An 18,298-nucleotide genomic window follows, 5' to 3' on the forward strand; every position below is an offset into this window, starting at 1 on the left:
TTCTCGTGGAGGTACTTCCAAATATAATAGCCTCATCGAACTCAATCTATGTCTGACTAATCACACTAGAGTGGAATACAAGATATATGCAAAATGAAAAACTACTTTAAAATTCTGATTCTCTATATATTTATAGAAAGGGTTTGATGTTTGTCATTTTAAATGACATAAGTTATGTTATTTTAAGAGAGAGATAAATACAAGGAATGGAAATCATGGGAGAGAGAATGAGTGGCTTTTTTTTAATTTAAATTTTAAATAAAAAAATATTTTCTTGTGTCTATCCCTCTCTTAAAATGACATAATTTTATGTCATTTAGAATGATAAACATTTTTCTCTTATAGAAAACGTAAGGTCATGATTCAAAAGACATCTATTCGACGACGAAACAACACATACGTTGGACACGAAAAAACACATATGTTTGACATGAAAAGACACTTCCGTTCGACACAAAAAGACACACATTCAAGAATGAAACAATATATCTATTAGGATGAAAAGACACATTTATTCATCGACGAAAAGACACCTTTTCAAGTCAAATTTCTTATTCATAAATATAATTAATTTAAAATTAATTCCAGTTAATATTTACTACATGTATCCCACTCACTTAAAATATAAAACATAACAAGTTGTTTTTTATACTTACGTTAAAATTTAACTGGTTATATATAAATATACATTTAAGAGCTTGGAAGGGGTGTGGCACGACACACACTGTTAACATAAAGAAGATAAGCCTAATGTTGTCTATCAAATTACTATTGTGCTCTCTGTTTTTGTTTATGTGCCACTTCGCCATATCATGCAACGCAAACAAACAGAGTGAATACCTCTATAAGTTTCTTCAGTCACGGAGGTCTCAAAAACCCTCACATGGAGAAGCTTCTGATGGAGCTGAACTCGTGGTACATGTAGTTGAGAACCAATATGGGCTTATGGAAGCTGACAAAGTGAAAGCTTTACCGGGACAACCCCAAGGTGTGGATTTCGATCAATATGCAGGCTATGTAACGGTGGATGCCAAGAAAGGGAGAGCACTGTTCTACTATTTTGTGGAGTCACCTCATAATTCTTCTACCAAGCCTCTTGTTCTATGGCTAAATGGAGGTAAATATATATTTTGCTTGCATGGTTTGCTGGTAGATCTTGACCTCATGTATAGTTTATTACATGTTTCATGTATGAACTAACATGAATTCAAATTTAATTATTGTTTGAGCTACATATAATAACCCTTCTATTGTCTTAGCAATAGCAACTCAGTTATTTTGTGATTTTACCATGATCCCGTTTGGGTCGAACTTAACTTTTGTTATAAGTTTTAAGTTTAAGAGGGATCCGATTAACTCCTAAATCAGTTGAGATTTTTATTAAAAAAAAATTAGGACATGCAATAGCATCAAAAGATATCATTATTATAAACAAATTAATTTTTTTTTTTATGAATATTATAGCCATTCATCTATTATTATAATCACTAAACATATGTTTGATAAAATATAATCACTAATCATATCAATCACTCATAGAGTAATCATATTTTGGCCAATGTTAAACAATTTTAATAATTTGTAGTTTTTTAAATTAATATATTTATTAACGGGTTAAAACTTAAAGTTGGATAATATTGTTATTAAAATTTTGATATATATATATCTATTTGATAATTTATATCATGATACTGAATAACTGTCAAATAAATCTTAGTGCAAAATGTAATGATAATAAAAATAAAAACACAAGAATCTGAAAAAGATATCGGGAATCATAAAGTGTATTATTGAATGTTGAATATGACACTATGACCCTACCATATATTCCATGGCCAAACACGGTAAGATAGCCATGAGTTATTCTCCTAATTTCTTATCTACGATTGATTGCTATATTTGATAAGATGATTAATTCCTAATCAATTGCTGCACTCAAATATTGGCATCATACCTAGTGGAATTCCAACACGGAAGCTATTAGTCATGTCTCCCACCAAACGGGATAATAATTCTTGACCCATAAATTCTTTGGCGTTTCCATCGTGCACACGTTGGAAGACACTTATTTTTGGTGCCTTTGGCTCTGTGATTCTCACCATTGCAGCATCAATGGGTATTGGATTACATGATACATACTAGTTTACTAGTTATTAAGTTAAAATAAAAACTAGTAATATATTAAAAACTATACGTTAATAATAAATATTGTTGTAAGTGACTTAAGAACCCTTCTTTCTCTATTCAACATTAAAGTCATTGATTTCATTCTTAATTCTTCCCTTCAGCCATAATGAATGTCAAAACATCACCTCTTCTTACATGAATAGGTCCAATAAAAAATTTGTGCCACTTGAGTTACTTTTCTTGGACATCTTTCAAAATTTTGCAACTTCCCTTTCTCATTTTTGTGTTTTGGTAACCAACAGTCTCCCTTTTAGTTTACTCTTGAACTTTTTTTTAAAATTATACTTCTCCCCAGTACTAAGAATCACGAAATTTGAAAACAACTACATATTTTTCCCCTCGAGGAATGATAGGGAAATATAGCATTTTAAGGGCATACATAATATTGCATTTGGTTACAGTTTTTTTTTTTATACAACGATAGCACTAAGGTTTGAACTTGTTCCGGGTTTAAGTGTTCACTCAAAACAAAACTTATGACCTCATGCAGACTACCAAAACCTCTTACCATTCCTAATGGCTTGCATTTGGTTACAGTTTGAGAAAATCATAATGATTGCCACAATTAATGCTTTCCGTTTTGATGTATGCACACAGTGCTTAGTATAAAAAGGAAGGTCACTAAATGTATATGATTATATACAGGGCCTGGATGCTCTTCCCTGGGGTATGGAGCCATGGAAGAACTGGGACCTTTTAGAGTCAACAGTGATGGAAGAACACTTTACAGAAATGAATATGCATGGAACAAAGGTAAGCATGCACTAGCTAGATGAGAAATGTTCATGATTCATAACTGATGAGTTGCTTCTATATATAATTGGCAGTGGCAAATGTCATTTTCCTAGAGTCTCCAGCAGGAGTTGGCTTTTCATATTCAAACAATTCTTCAGACTACTCTAAAATTGGTGACAATAGCACAGCCTTGGATTCTTACACTTTTCTTCTGAACTGGCTTGAGAGATTTCCACAGTATAAAACTCGTGACTTTTTCATAACTGGAGAAAGCTATGCTGGTCATTATGTTCCTCAACTAGCTGACACTATTCTCTCAAATAATAAGCTAAGTACAAATCACACTGTGATCAACCTGAAAGGAATTGCGGTGAGTCAAAACTTTCCAGAGTACAATATTCAATTTATTACATTTAATTCTGGAGTTTATTTGGCCTCAAATTTTTATTCTTAGTGCAGATTGGGAACGGTTGGATAGATGATAGTATGTGCTCAAAGGGAATGTATGACTATTTCTGGACACATGCGCTTAACTCTGACGAAACCCATGAAGGAATTGAAAGACATTGTGACTTTGAGAGCGTTGACTTTACAAGTGAATGTTACAAATATCAGAGTACAGCGGATGATGAGGTTGGAAACCTTAATATATACAACCTATATGCTTCACCTTGTGATTTAGCTGCAACAAAAACTGGTGCTAGTCCAGCCACTTTCTCTGTAAGTTGCATGACATGCTATTTTGCATTTCTTTTCTTCTTTTTTGCGTGAAATTTGAATTAGGAGTAGGGGAGTCTAATTGGTTAAGTATATAAAGAGGGAAGAAAAAACAAAACTCAGGATAGTAATCTATTTACTTATAGTAAAGTTTAAATGCATTATCATTTTTTACGTTTTCCTTTTTTATGTTCAGTTACAATCTTAACTTCCACCACCTTCTCACTTTTACTTGCTCCAGTAAAATAAGCTCTAAGTTTTTCTGCTGTGTATATTAAAATAACTACATTAATTCATCCAATCTATGGCACCCTTAAATATGTAACAAACAAATTGACAGCGCCAATAATGATCATACAAGTTTGGACAAACCAGCTGAGATGTAAACTTCATAAAGTTCACAGAAATGAGAAATTAATTACGTAATGCTTAAATGAAATTTAAGAACTCAAAGATTACTTGAGTGATATGTTACACAAAACTAAGCCAGAAACACTTCTATATTAAACATTGTAGGGAAACAACTTCGACCCTTGTTCTGACGATTATACCAATTCCTACTTAAATCTGGCTGAGGTTCAAGAGGCTCTTCATGCTAAAGCCTCGAAATGGGTTGCTTGCAGGTACACAGAATTCATTAATTATGTTTTCCTCCCTATAATTTCAGAATGCATTAATTGTAACTATTCAATTTCCTGAATTATTACGTCTATTGATTCTGCTCAGCGGAGTGGGTTGGACAGATAGCCCTGCAACTATTCTACCCACCATAAATCGGTTAATATCAAGTGGCATAAGCACCTGGATATATAGGTGATATAGAATTTACAAATTGCTCTATTACATTCAAGACACTGTCACGGCTTTATGAGAAACATTGTTGTTATTATGCGATAATGCAGTGGCGATACAGATGGACGTGTTCCCATAACATCATCTAGGTATTCAGTAAATGCAATGAAACTTCCAGTGGAGACAGAATGGCGTCCATGGTACTCTGGCAATGAGGTAATGAGGCATTACTATAAATTCAGAACTTAAAAGCCACATCTATGTAATCTTACTGCATACAAATACAATATGCAGGTTGGAGGATACGTGGTTGGGTACAAAGGGCTCACACTCGTCACTGTAAGAGGAGCAGGGCACACGGTTCCAAGCTACCAACCACAGCGAGCACTAACCATGATTTCATTTTTCCTTCGTGGAGAACTTCCTCCTAAATTAACCTCCTAAGTCTCTTTGGAATTTCATTAAATTTGATGTGAAAATTTGATAGATGAGTTTCATAGGAAAATTCATCTATAAAATTTTCACCCCTACTTTAAAAAGAAAAAAGATAAAAGAAGCAGCAGCAGCAGCTTATTCCTTCGCAATTGCATGACATTTCTATCATTTAGTGTGGACGTGGGGTGTTAATTTTATTTGGACATAGATTAGGCAAACTAATAAATTATGTGGACCAAATTACTCCATAGAAAGGAAAATAATCCAATCCAATCCAAACTAAAAAACAGTGCATCTAATTACTTTAAGGGACCACAGCTTTCTCTGCATTCAATTATTTAGCCATGTTAATGCACATACAGAAACTAAAGGAAAACAACATCAGAAATTCATGATTCATAGAAATCATCAAAATGAACAAGATCTCAAACCTAAATAAGATGAACTTGAATTGTATAATTGCTCTGAATAGCATAGGCACATGCAATTAAAATATTGGCAAAGAAGAAATTAAATGGCCCTTAAAAGCAAACCAAGGCAAAACTCTAATGTGAACTGCCGGAAACAAATAAAATGCAAGCAAGCACTCACACTGTCATACTTGAGACAATTATTCCGCTAAACAAGTTCCTCATTAGTCATTTACTCCTCAGGTCTAAATAAATAAATAATTGAATCCCTACATTGCTACCTCAAGTTGTCAAAATTCAACTCCGCTCCACAATTAGGAGGGATTCTTAAGAATTCAACAGATCAAGCAAGTTAAAAGGTAGAGAAGTTAATCTGATCATTCAAGCGTGATGCTGTTATAACTTGTTGTGAGAGCTACTCCTGCAGTGCACTTCATTCAGCTTACTTGCTGTTGGTGGCCTCCATAAACGGGGTAAGCCCCATAAGCAGCAGCATATATGCTTGGGTCATGAGGTGGCGGCAACGCGTATCCATAACAATCATAAATAGGGGCCCCATAATATGCCCCACTCCAGGGGTTGGCCAAATCCATTCTAAACTGCTATCCAAAGATATACCAATTGAGAAAGAATCACCACAAATGCAATTTAATGACAGACAGCATGAGGACAATCCAGTACTCTAGCACTAAAGAATTTTATGGGGAGATAAGATGATAAAATAATCTTTTATCCATTGATTTTAAAAACAAATGTTCTTATAATTTTTTTAAATGACTACAACAAACGTAGGATAAGGCTTCAAGGGTAAGGCTCTTTACAATTATGCAAGGGTAAGGTTACGTATAAGGATTGCCCTCACCCTATCCTCGCTAGTGAGGGTTTAATAGGGAGTTGTTTACAACAAACTTAGGAAAGGTCATGGTTTTGAATCCGAAAAAGTCTTTTTACAAATATGCAAGAGTAAAGCTGCGTACAAAGATTGCCCTCACTCCACCCTCGCTAATTGGAGCTTAATGGGGAGTGGATAACAACAAACTTAGACTAAGTTGATGTAAGCAGCTGGGAACCAAATACAAACTGCTTTCCTTAAACAGGTGCAACGTTGTTGGAAATATAATAGTTAAGGACAGAGACAATGGAGAAAAGAAAACTCTTATATTAAAAGAAAACTCCAACAATACAAAGACTCTAACATTTTTTTCTCACTCAAGTGCTACGACACTTTTTTGTTCTAAGACACTTGTATTTTTTTATTATTACTTCATCCATATTACAAACACATAATACATAAACTATTTATAAAGTTTCAGCCACCGAAGATGTTGCTTCTCATCCACCGTTTAACCGACACCATAATCTTATTACATGACATCAGTTAACATGACTCCTTACTAACCGATTCCATTTGTTTTATAGATGATTTTAGAAGCGGTAGGAGAGTTTGCTTTTCTAACACTATCCCTCAAACTCGACCTTGCATTCCAATCATTTCTTTGAATTTGTTGAATAAATCTGTCTTCAATGCCTTTGAAAAAATATCTGCAAATTGATCTTCAGTTCTGCAGTATACTATCATATAACTTTATTTTAACTTGCTCCCGAATACAATGATACTTTGCGTCAATGGGTTTGCTTTGGCTATGGGAGACTGGATTCTTTGCAAGTGATATAGCTGACTTATTGTCCACATATAAAGTGATTGGACCTTCTCGTTCCTGATGCAATTCATTCAAAATATTCTTCAACCAAATCGCTTGACACGTGCACGTTGCTGTGGCCATATATTCTGCTTCACATGATGAAAGAGCAACAATTTGTTGTTTCTTGGATGACCATGAAAATATTGCCGAGCCAATGTGAAAAGCATATCCAGAATTGCTTTTACGATCATTTGTATCTCCTCCATAATCACTATTTGAATAGCCAATCAACTTTGATTCTTCAGAATGTGCATAGAATAAGCCATGATCAACAATTCCTTTGATGTATCTTTAAATTCTCTTTGCTGCACTGAAGTAATCCTGCTTTGGCTACTCCATATATTTGCTAACTGAGCCAATTGCAAATATAATATCCGGTCGAGTAAAAGTCAAGTACCTTAAGCTTCCGACCAAGCTCTTGTGTAGGATTTATTAGCTCTCTATCTGAATCAACTTTCATCTTCATTCCTGCTTCTATTGGTGTGGAGACTGGCTTGCACTCTTTTATTATAAACTTATTCAAAATCTCCTCTGCCTATTTCTTTTGTGACATAAAAATTTCTTCTCCCACATGTTTTACCTCAATTCCAAGAAAATATGACATTTCTCCAATATCTGTCATTTCATACTCTTTAGACATAGCTTCCTTGAACTCATTAAACATACCTAGATTGTTTCCAGTGAAGATCATATCATCCACGTAGAGGCACACAATCGTTATATCTCCATTTGCATTATTCTTTGTGTATAGAGCATGTTCATGCGGTCTCTTCACGTATCCGTTCTTCTGAAAGTACTCATCTACTCTTGTATTCCAAGCTCTTGGAACTTGCTTCAATCCATATAACGCCTTTTTCAACTGATAAACTTTATCTTCTTCTCCTTTTTTAACATAACATGATGGTTGTTCAATATAGACTTCTTCCAGGTAACCGTTGAGGAAAGCTGATTTCACATCCATCTGGTATATCTTTCACTTCTGTTGTGCTGCAACTGTTGTGAGTAACCTGATAGTATCAATCCACTGGTGCAAAAACCTCTTAATAGTCAACACCATATTTTTGTTTGTAGCCTTTGGCCACTAATCTTGCTTTGTATTTCTCCACTTTTCCTTCTTGATTAGTCTTTGTTTTGTACACCCATTTTACTCCAATTGGCTTGTGATCTTTTGGCAAAGTTGTAAGCTTCCATGTATCATTTCTTTTGATTGCTGCAATTTCTTCATCCATAGCTTTCTTCCATTTTTCATCTTGTGCAGTGGATCACATCAGCCATTAAGCAAAATAATGAATAATCAAATGGTGTTTGTACCTCATTTGTGGCATCATAAACATCATTTAGGCTTCTCATCTTTGCTGGTACTCCCCTTAAATTGCTACTACTACTGCTTCCTAATGTTGATGGTGTAGATGCTGGGGTTGTTGGAATAGGACTTAGTAGAGGAGTTTGGTCATTTCCTTCTTGAACTGTCTGCTCTTTTGAGTCATCATCATCTTTAAAGAATAGGACTTCCACTTTCTTTTCTTCATCACTCCATCTCCACTAATCTACCTAGTGCTTCAAACCTATTTTTTATTAGCATTCTTTGTAAATATCATAATCTTAACTTTGTCTTTAACTGGAGTCTTTGATTGATCTCCAAATGTAACTTCTCTTTGAACGTTCTCGTCCAACTCTGTAAATAACTCATTTTTTCCACACATACGATTGCTTGCACCAGTGTAGAGGTACCACACGTTTCTACTACTATCTTCTTCACCTTTATAAGTGAAGAAAATAGTTTATTCATCAACTCTTTCTTCATTTGATGTAAACTTACTCCTCTCTTCAAATGTAGGAATGTCTCTAAACTCATAACTGAGATGACCAAATTTATTGGAATTATAACATTGTATCTGACATTTGTCACCTCTTTGTTGAAATCTACCTCCTACTCGAGTCATGAATCCTCGGCTTCTGCCACGACCTGGACCTCGCTCACGATTATAATTTCCTTGGCCACGTTCATATGCATCAGTATCATTTGCAAATCCTCTACTTGTTTGACCACGTCCACTGTGTCCTCCACGACCACCTCGAGCACTGAATATGCCTCGAGTGTTGTAGCCACCTTTATATCCACCACGATTTCCTTTGTCGCGTCCATAACTGCCTCTAGCTTGATTTTCATCAAATGATAGCTTGCTTTGCAAAGCTTGCTCCAAATTACTGAAAACATCATTCAAATTCATTCTTTGCTCGTGATCTTGAAGAGAACCCACAAGCTCATCAATAGACATCACTGTCAAATCTTTAGCTTCTTCAATGGCAGTAATGAGATAATCAAACTTTCTTGATAATGGTCGAAGTATCTTTTCCATGATTCTAACTTCATCTAAGGCTTCTCCATTTCTTTTCATCTCTTTGGCCACCTTTTGCACTTGTGACACATAATCTGTAACTGGTTCTCCGCTTTGCATTCTCAAGTTTTCAAACTCAGCTCTCAAAGACTAGACTCGTACCTTCTTGGCTTTCTCAGCTCCTTCACATGATTTCTGCCAGATCTCTCATGCTTCTTTGGATGACTTTGCATTTGAATTTTCTCAAAGGTTAATTCATCAACACCTTGAAAAATCAAGAATAGAGCCTTTTTATCCTTCCTGCATGTTTCTTTAAGTGTCCTTCTTTGTGTATCTGACATAGCCGCTTCAGCTGCTGCATCTACAGGCTCTGTGTATCCGGTTTCAACAAGCTCCTATACATCCTGTGAACCTAACAGGGTCCTCATATGTTTGCTCCAGTCGCCATAATTTGACTTTGTCAAATTTGGAATCTGAAGTTGAATCATCTCAGCCGTCTTTAACACATGATCGAATCAGTGGCTCTGATACCACTTGTTGGAAATATAATAGTAAAGGACACAGAACAATTGAGAATGGATAATACTCTTATATTAGAAGCAAACTCTACAACAATACCAAGACTCTCTAACAATTTTTTTCTCACTCAAGTGCTACGGCACTTTCTTTTTCTAAGGCACACACTTGTTTTTTTTTTTTTTTTTTTTTATTACTTTATCAATATTACAAACACATAATACATAAGCTATTTATAAAGCTTAAGCCACCAAAGATGTTGCTTCTCATCCACCGTTTAACCGACACCATAATCTTATTACATGACATCTGTAACATGACTCCTTACTAACCGGTTCCATTTGTTTTGACACATTCATACAAGGACAGCAAATTAAGCCACATGGCTGTATACCCAAGTCTTATAGATGCTTTTGAAGCGGTGGGAGAGTTTGCTTTTCTAACAAATGTATGGTATTCCTAGGTGGATAATTGGTCATCAAACAAAATTTGTTCCCCTATATTAATAGACCCAATATAATGACAATGAGAAAGTGGGATTATATTAGTGAGAGAGAGGTATTGCCTGCTTATTTGCTGGATTGCGGCCCCAAGAAAGACGAACCGTTTGCTTACCAATCGTTGTACCATTTAGCTTCTGCAATGCCTCTTCAGCATTATTTCTGGAAAGTTTTTCAGAATGATATTGTAGTGATTACATCAATGAAGAGATTAAAAAACATATTATCTGTAGATATGTAAAGATTTGAAATGGCAGAACTTTTACCTGTTTGCAAATTGGACAAAACCACACCCCTTTCCAACAGGTATCTTAACAGAGACTATCTCACCATACTGGGAGAACGGCTGCCTAAGATCTTCATCTGTAACATTAGGATCGAGTCCTCCAACAAATATCTATAATGAATCATGGGTTAGCTATTGGAAAGTAGTAATAAATCGCTAAAATGCAAAACCTAGTAATAAGAGCTGAAAAACTCACAGTTGTGTTCGTAGAAGTAGAATCTGCTTCAGATTGGCTGGTTGTGCCATTTGACTGGCCTCCTAAACAAGGAAACAGACAAAATAAATACACAGCCGGTAAAATTATTCCAAACCCTTATGGTAGCATGCAATAGAAAAACAAATAAAAAATAAAATTGAGAGATGAATTATCAAAAACAAATTCAAGGGATCTAAAACCAAGACAAGGGAAAATTAATGACGAAATGAATTCTAGGAGTTCCATTAGTTCATTATCATTCAGTTGAAGACATAATAACTGTCTTCTTCTTCTTTTTTGCTGTGGAAAAGACATAATAATTGTTATTTCAAGGAATTTATTCATCTAGAAAGACATGGCAATATCCCTTCTTCTAAATTGAAATTGTCAGTTAAACCGTAAGAAAAGGATTACTATTTATACAAGAACTCTAGTTCTCAAAGTTCGTCAGTAACAAACTGAAGCAGAACAAATGGAAAATGAGGGTAAAATAGGTGGCTAGAAGCATTATCTTTGAATGGAATGTATGATGTACTACTTTTTTTTTCTCTCCCAAACAAAAAGAGTAAAAAAATTTTATCAGACGCAACTAATTTGATTTGGCATACCTTGTTGATGGCTAGATGATTTCCTTGGTGTTGCAGCACCAATTCGCATAGGCCTGCTAGAACAATAAACACCATTCATCTGAGTCATAGCCTGGGATCTCTCATTATCATCTCCAAACCTAACGAAACCATAGCCCTTTGAACGGCCAGTGTTGGCATCAAAAACAACTTTTGCAGCTTTAACGGAAGGATATACACTAGCAAATGTTTCATGCAACACACTATCCGTAACATCTGCAGCTAAATCTCCTACAAAAATAGAAAGATCAGGAACATTGTCTGAACACTTGTCTCCTGTGCTAAATGTTGCCCAGTTCAGACGGAAAGGTTGCTCTGTATTGGGCATCACAATTCCAGCATAATTCTGTAGAACTTTCTCAGCTGTGGCATGTGAATAGAATTCCACGAATCCATAACCCTCTGATAAACCTGTCTGCTTATTGCGAATAAGTTTGATGGAGGTAATCTGCAAAAATATATAATAGTCAGCAGCTTCGTAGTATTCGACAATATGAGAAGCACAGGCACATCTTCTATCATAACAAATTAAGTTTTCAAATGCAGGTTTATTTTCATCAAATTAGAGTGGCAGAGAAGTAGAGCTTGTCTGCAACAATTAATATCACCAAACAGTTCACAAATGGACACACAAACACATAATCCCAAGGAGTTCCCATCAATTTTCTTTTAACATTGATCAAATGGTACCCCAGTGCCACCATCATTAGACCACATGTTAAATCTATTTGGGCTTGAAAAGTTAAATTAATTTCATTTCCCACCTGAACTTCAGCTATCACAATTAAAAATTTTAAAAAAAATAAAATAAAATTAATAGGGAAAGGTTAAAGTTGGTAACTTGATATCCACATCTCCCTTTCCATTCTTCAATCTTTAGTTCCCAAATAAGTATGGTCCATTGATTATTCTTTCCTAAAAAGGAGAAATTTTTATACACTCCACTAAAATAACTTATATGGATAACATACTAATACAAGTAATTGTATTGAATTTAAAATATTACATAATAAAAATTATTCTAAATTTCAACAGTTGAGAGTAATAGACTAATAGTCTCTGCACTTAGGAATAAATTTTCTTATTCCGATGTCGATGAAGTTAACAGTTTACAAGCATAACCTAAATCAAGCATGCAACCTCAAAAGCACACTGTAACATAAAAACACAAACCCGAAGCACCAACTATAAAAACCACGTCTTTACATATAAAAACTCAAGCTTCCGAAAGTACACAGTAAACACGCCCCAACAGCGAAAAACAAGAGCTCTTTTACGTTCTCGAAATCAACTAAAAAAAAAAAAAAACGAAGCGAAAAAACGCACTCGTATTATGCGTGCATTATCGCGTTCTATCTATAAAAAGATATGAATATATACAAGAATTAGAAAACGAATAAGACCTCGCCGGTAGAAGCGAAACAGCGATGGAGATAATTTTCGTCCATCCAATGATGCAAATCGCCGACCCAAACGGTCTTGTTCTCACCGCTGGATCCATGCTGGGGCTGGTGAAGCACGTGTGGCAGCTGCTGGTACTGGTAAGGCACGTAATGCGGCGGCGCGTAATGTTGAGGCGGTAACATGTGGTGCGGCATTACCATCGCCGCCGCCGCCGCAGGGTACTGCATCGGCACCCACTGCTGCGGCAGCGCCACCGGCTGAGCCTGCGGTTGTCGTTGCCGTTGTTGGTTCAGCTCCGACTGTTGCTGTTGTTGTTGAGATGAATCAGAACCGTTCGATTGTTGCATCTTAAATTAATTAATTAACGGCGATTAGATAACCACTCTCTATCTCTTTCTCTCTCTTTCACTCTCTCGTTTTCTATAATTCGCAGATTCGAATGTCGAAGGCGAAATAACGAAAGAGAGAGACACCAAAAAACGGAAAAGAATAATAAGAAGAAGAAGAAGAGAAGAGTTTGGTTTCTAGAGAGAGAAAGGATGAATCTTGATTGTGGAAGAGAGAGAAAGAGAAGAGGGCGCGGCAAGGGTATTAAGAAGAGGGTGAAGGATTCATGGGTTGGCTTCGTAAACGCGGTTTTCGTTCTGACCGTTGGATTAGGTGATTGGGGTTTGATATTAACCGTTGGATCTAATTATGAAGGATATGCAATGCAGAACACTGTTTGTTATCTTTTGCTTTGCTTCGATTCTCTCTGTTTCAGTACCTGGATCCGCCGCCACCTTTCGTTCGTTTCCCTCACTATCCTGTGGATTTTTTTTGAGTAAATCTCAGGATTTCTTAACGGTTCCTATTAATAAAAATGCTTTTCATTATCTAATCTTAATATGTGTTGAGCTTTGTTGGTTTCCGTGAATATTTTCAGTTATTTTACTTTTTATTTATTTTGGAAGAGTTTATCAAAACACCAGTAGAACTCATTATCGATCGACACCGACACGAGACACGACACCATGTATTTTGATATTTTAAAAATATCATATTTTAACACCTTGGGATGCATTTTGATATTAAATAAATTTTTAATAAATATAATATAATTTATATTTAATACATATAACAGTTCATAATAAGTCATATTACTAATCAAATATTCAAATTTCATAACATAAATATAAATAAAAAATAATTTTTCGTACTTTATTAATTTTTCATGTCAAATTTCTTAACAGAAAAAAATTGATTTATAAATTATTTTTTTATATTCAGTTAATAAAATAAAATTAAGACAAAAAAAAATGTGTTGGAGCGTTGATCGCGTGTCAGAAAAAGTTGACAGTGTGTCAGAAAAACGTATCGGAGCATTGACCGCTTGTCTCAAATTGTTGACCGCGTGTCGGAACGTGTGAGACACGTATTCGACACGTTCTTTTTTAAAAAAGTAGCGTATCGATGCATAGCCGAATAGAACATTAAATAGAAAGTAAGATTTGATGTTTGTTATTTTAAATGACATAAGTTATGTCATTATAAGAAAGAGATAGACATAAATAATGAAAATCGTGAGGAGAGAAAGTGGGTGATTTTTTTAATATAAATTTTAAATAATTTTTTTTATTTTGTGTTTATCTCTCTCTTAAAATGACATAATTTTATGTCATTTAAAATGACAAACATTTTTTCCAAAACATAATTGTTTAAAAATTCAATATATTAGTGGTTATGTTTTTCAGTATTCGTGTTATCAAATTAAATATTCTAGACTCATTTTTTATTAATTGAATCAGCACAAAATTTTATGTAACAATAAAAATATTCAAAAGTGAATTCTGAAAAATGTGCTATATATTTTTTCGCCTGTTTTTTTGGATTTTAATTTTATGATATATCTATCAGTTATCGTCTCACATCAACTTTTTTTTTTCCACTGATGCTGGGATGTGTAGCACTGAAATTAACGAAATGAGAAATGGCTTAAGAATCAGAGTAAGATCTTTATCATCATGCGTGTAAACTTGGAAATTCTTCTATTTTTATTTATTTTATTTTTTTTTTGCTAACAAAATTCTTCTATTTTGTTAGCAATATCATTTGTGGAAATATAAGTCAAAAGTGGATAAGATTCTGCCGGGTGTTTTTTAAACCCGCTGTTTCTTCTACTATTTGTATTCTTTTCTTTTATATATTGGAAGTTCTAGTTTTAGGTATATCCGGTAACTAACTTAATGATAGTTTGGTAAATACTTATTATGATTTGATGCAATTAAGGAATGAGCTGATTCAATAAATCTCACCTCAATCAAATCATTATCTCATCAAGTATTGTCCTTTAAAAAAGTATCAACTCAAAATCTAACAGATTTTAACCAAAATCTAATTTAAACGAGATAGTTAATTTAGTTGTAATTTGTTGGACAAAACTTGAAAAGTGGTAAGTTTGTCATGTTTAAAGAGCTAAAATTTGGAACATATTTTGAACTTAATATTATCGGATAATAGATTAATTTATTGTAATCAATTTTTTTTTTCAGAAATTTTTATTATTTTTATGAAATAAATATCTTTATCTTTATCTTTAGGAACTTTCCTCACTTTTAGGATTTTAGATTTTAAAGTGGTTTGTAATTAGGGTTTCTATTCTATCATTTAACATGACTACAAAAAATTTCTTACACACACAATATTTTGTGGGGCCCGCATGTTTTAAAAAAAAAAAAACTCTGGCACGCAAAACGAATCTCTATAACATTACACAATCACTTTTCCTACAACATAACTCTTATAAAACCCTTGTAATTAATATATAAAAAAGATACTTACGACCCTCTTTGTAAAGAAGTTGAATATTTAATTATTTTAATAATTAAAATTATAAACATGAGTTTCTCTTTATCAATTAAATTTTTTTGTTTAGTTGTTTTCTCTGTTAGTTTTGTCATCATTTGATATGGAAGCATAAGTTGTCTTTATCCAATGGTTGAACAAAATCGTACAAAATTGCAATTTTAGAGAATATATGTGAAATTACCCTTAAGACGGAAGAACAATCACATTAAAGAGACACACATAACTTGTGAGCAAGATTGAGGATTCAATTGGAAGAAGCAATGAAATTGAAAGATGCATATGAATATGAATATGAATGGAGGGAAGGGATTTTGAACCAGGGATGAAATCGAGAAGCAACACGTATAAATCAATCCTCCTTTTACAATATAATATGTAGATCGAGAATATAAACGATCATTTTGGCATTTTGATGCATATTGTCCAAATTTATAGGTTGTAATTCTTTCTAATAGTCCAATTTATGATGACTCTGGAGAGAACAAAATTGTGATGGTGATATAGTCATATAGCATATGATGCCTCTCATGGAGATCAAGATAATGAGAATCCGGAATTGGAATAGGTCGTTTATGTTGATTCCATTTACAATATGATAATAAAAGGAGGTAGTTGTGAAAATGTGATACCATTACTGTAGGAGCAATTGCATCTGCGGAAGCGTATGAGACAATTGTGATTTGGATGTATAAGGATCATCATGGTTTTATCAATTACCTCTTTAATGGCGCAGATGTGAGATGATGTTGTTCCTCACGCTTGAGCCCTTTGAGTCACAGCACGAACTCACGAACTGTTGAGGTAAACCTTCCAAGCTATCTCTCGAGGAGGAAGGGGAAGTGTGTGGGCACCAATCAGATTTGAGCTTGCCTCTTTTCTCTCTAAAGCACTAGCAGGCTGATGACTTAAGTGGTACTATTTATATGGGTTCCAAGAAACCCTAGCTCATTGGGTTCTAGGTTTCTTGAACTTTTCTCATACTAATAGCCCATTTGGGCTTTAGTAAAAGAGCAAACCCAACAATCTCCCACTTGCTCTTTGGATACATACTTAAGTCGAGAAAACCAAGACCATGTAACCCATAAGTCATCATCTATCTGAAAAAACACCCCATCCCTTGTCTCAAGCTAACTCTGGGATCTACCATCTGTTATTAATCAAGGCTCTTGATAATAAATGAATGATTATCTAATTCGGTGCTACTCCACTAAAAGCCTGAACTTGAACTCCAAGATTAACAACACTTATAACATGAATATGCATCGCCCCTTCGTAGAATGTCTATAATTGATTGACAAGTTTTCTGTAACTCAATCAATTATTTATTCCCTTGACTATGGTAGTTTCTCTAATGGATTACATACACTGGTCAGTGTCTTTTATATCCAAGTACTGAAACATATCAAGGGGACATATCCTACAAATTCGATGTTGTTTATCTCATAAATACCGATAATCAAATAATCTCACTCCCAAAATACCAAGTTATTGGCCGTCAATAGATCCAACCTCACCCTTTGCTAAATCAAAGAATGAAAACTATTTGATTACCTATTTATAATAAACTCAGGATTAAGAGCAATTACATAGCTATAGTTAACTAGAGATTTAATACTTTATGACAGAAAAAACAACCTTAATCAAATCTCTCCTTGATCCTTTCAATGTGAATGTTAATTCACACCAATATTTTACAATGATTCGGACAAAATCATTTCATAAAATATTGCAGCCTAAATAAAGTGCCCAACTTTATATAACAGCTGTGAATCTATTCATCAATTGTGAGAACTTATGATCATGTCCTCCATGAACGTATCCATATGATCTTATACTCCATAATTTGATCCAGACCTTGATGTTTGTAAATGGTGTGCAAAATAAATAAATAAAACCTTATTTATGAAATTCAGAAAATGATATCATTGTTTCATTGTCTTACTCCAAGAGCACAATGAAACCAATAACTCCCACTCGCTTAATGCAAGTCTGGGATCCTCCTAAGATCCAAAGAAGTAACATGCCTCTTGAACACAAGTTCAGGCAAACTCTTAGTAACTGGGTCTACAAGATCCACCTCTATTCTTGTCCTAGTTGAGTAAAACTCATAGCTCGAGGTTGATTTTCTTGAGTCAATATCCACTTGAAATAACTGAATTTTTGAAAACTCAGCTTTTCAAGACTCTCACTAGAATATACCAGCATATAATCTCTCGTTCTCCAAAGATACTTGAGTACATGCTTAACAATAATCTTAGTGTTCCTCTATATCCAGAATGGTACCATCTCACTACTCCCACTGCGTGACAGATGTATGGTTTAACGCCCAACACGATATGCATGAGACTACCTTTGCCAAAGCATAATATATCCTGCTCATGCATTCTTCCTTCTAAGGAGTCTTTTGTTACTCCTTAGGGGGATGAATTCTACATTTGAGAATTATAATTCTTCTCGTAGAATTCTCATGTTAAATTTTGGCAAGAGTTTTGTCAATGTAAGTAGTCTGAGGTGATGCCAACAACTTATTCTTCCGGTCTCATAATAGTTTTATACAGAGAATATAATTGGCTTCCCCAGTACTTTCATACCAAAATCCTAACTT

General features: G+C 34.4%; 2 protein-coding genes across 2 annotated transcripts; one reads left to right on the forward strand and one right to left on the reverse strand.

Moving 5' to 3' along the window:
* Positions 1 to 725: 725 nt before the first annotated feature.
* LOC133300371 (serine carboxypeptidase 1-like) lies at positions 726 to 4,956 on the forward strand. The gene is made up of 8 exons (XM_061499903.1): positions 726 to 1,117; positions 2,833 to 2,940; positions 3,015 to 3,292; positions 3,382 to 3,642; positions 4,156 to 4,262; positions 4,366 to 4,452; positions 4,542 to 4,647; positions 4,726 to 4,956. The coding sequence occupies exons 1-8, from the start codon at positions 751 to 753 to the stop codon at positions 4,873 to 4,875; spliced, it is 1,464 nt and encodes a 487-aa protein (XP_061355887.1). The 5' UTR covers positions 726 to 750; the 3' UTR covers positions 4,876 to 4,956.
* A 532-nt stretch (positions 4,957 to 5,488) lies between these two features.
* LOC133300363 (polyadenylate-binding protein RBP47-like) lies at positions 5,489 to 13,609 on the reverse strand. Its single transcript, XM_061499892.1, has 6 exons — positions 12,846 to 13,609; positions 11,425 to 11,890; positions 10,817 to 10,878; positions 10,601 to 10,731; positions 10,400 to 10,496; positions 5,489 to 5,875 (listed from the first exon to the last, which is right to left on the reverse strand). Exons 1-6 carry the CDS (start codon positions 13,191 to 13,193, stop codon positions 5,714 to 5,716), a joined length of 1,266 nt encoding a protein of 421 aa, XP_061355876.1. The 5' UTR covers positions 13,194 to 13,609; the 3' UTR covers positions 5,489 to 5,713.
* Positions 13,610 to 18,298: the final 4,689 nt, after the last annotated feature.

Source organism: Gastrolobium bilobum, unplaced genomic scaffold (assembly GCF_033153095.1).
Source record: "Gastrolobium bilobum isolate Gb01-03AN ecotype WA unplaced genomic scaffold, APGP_CSIRO_Gbil_v1 utg43050, whole genome shotgun sequence".
NCBI classification, from domain to species: domain Eukaryota; kingdom Viridiplantae; phylum Streptophyta; class Magnoliopsida; order Fabales; family Fabaceae; genus Gastrolobium; species Gastrolobium bilobum.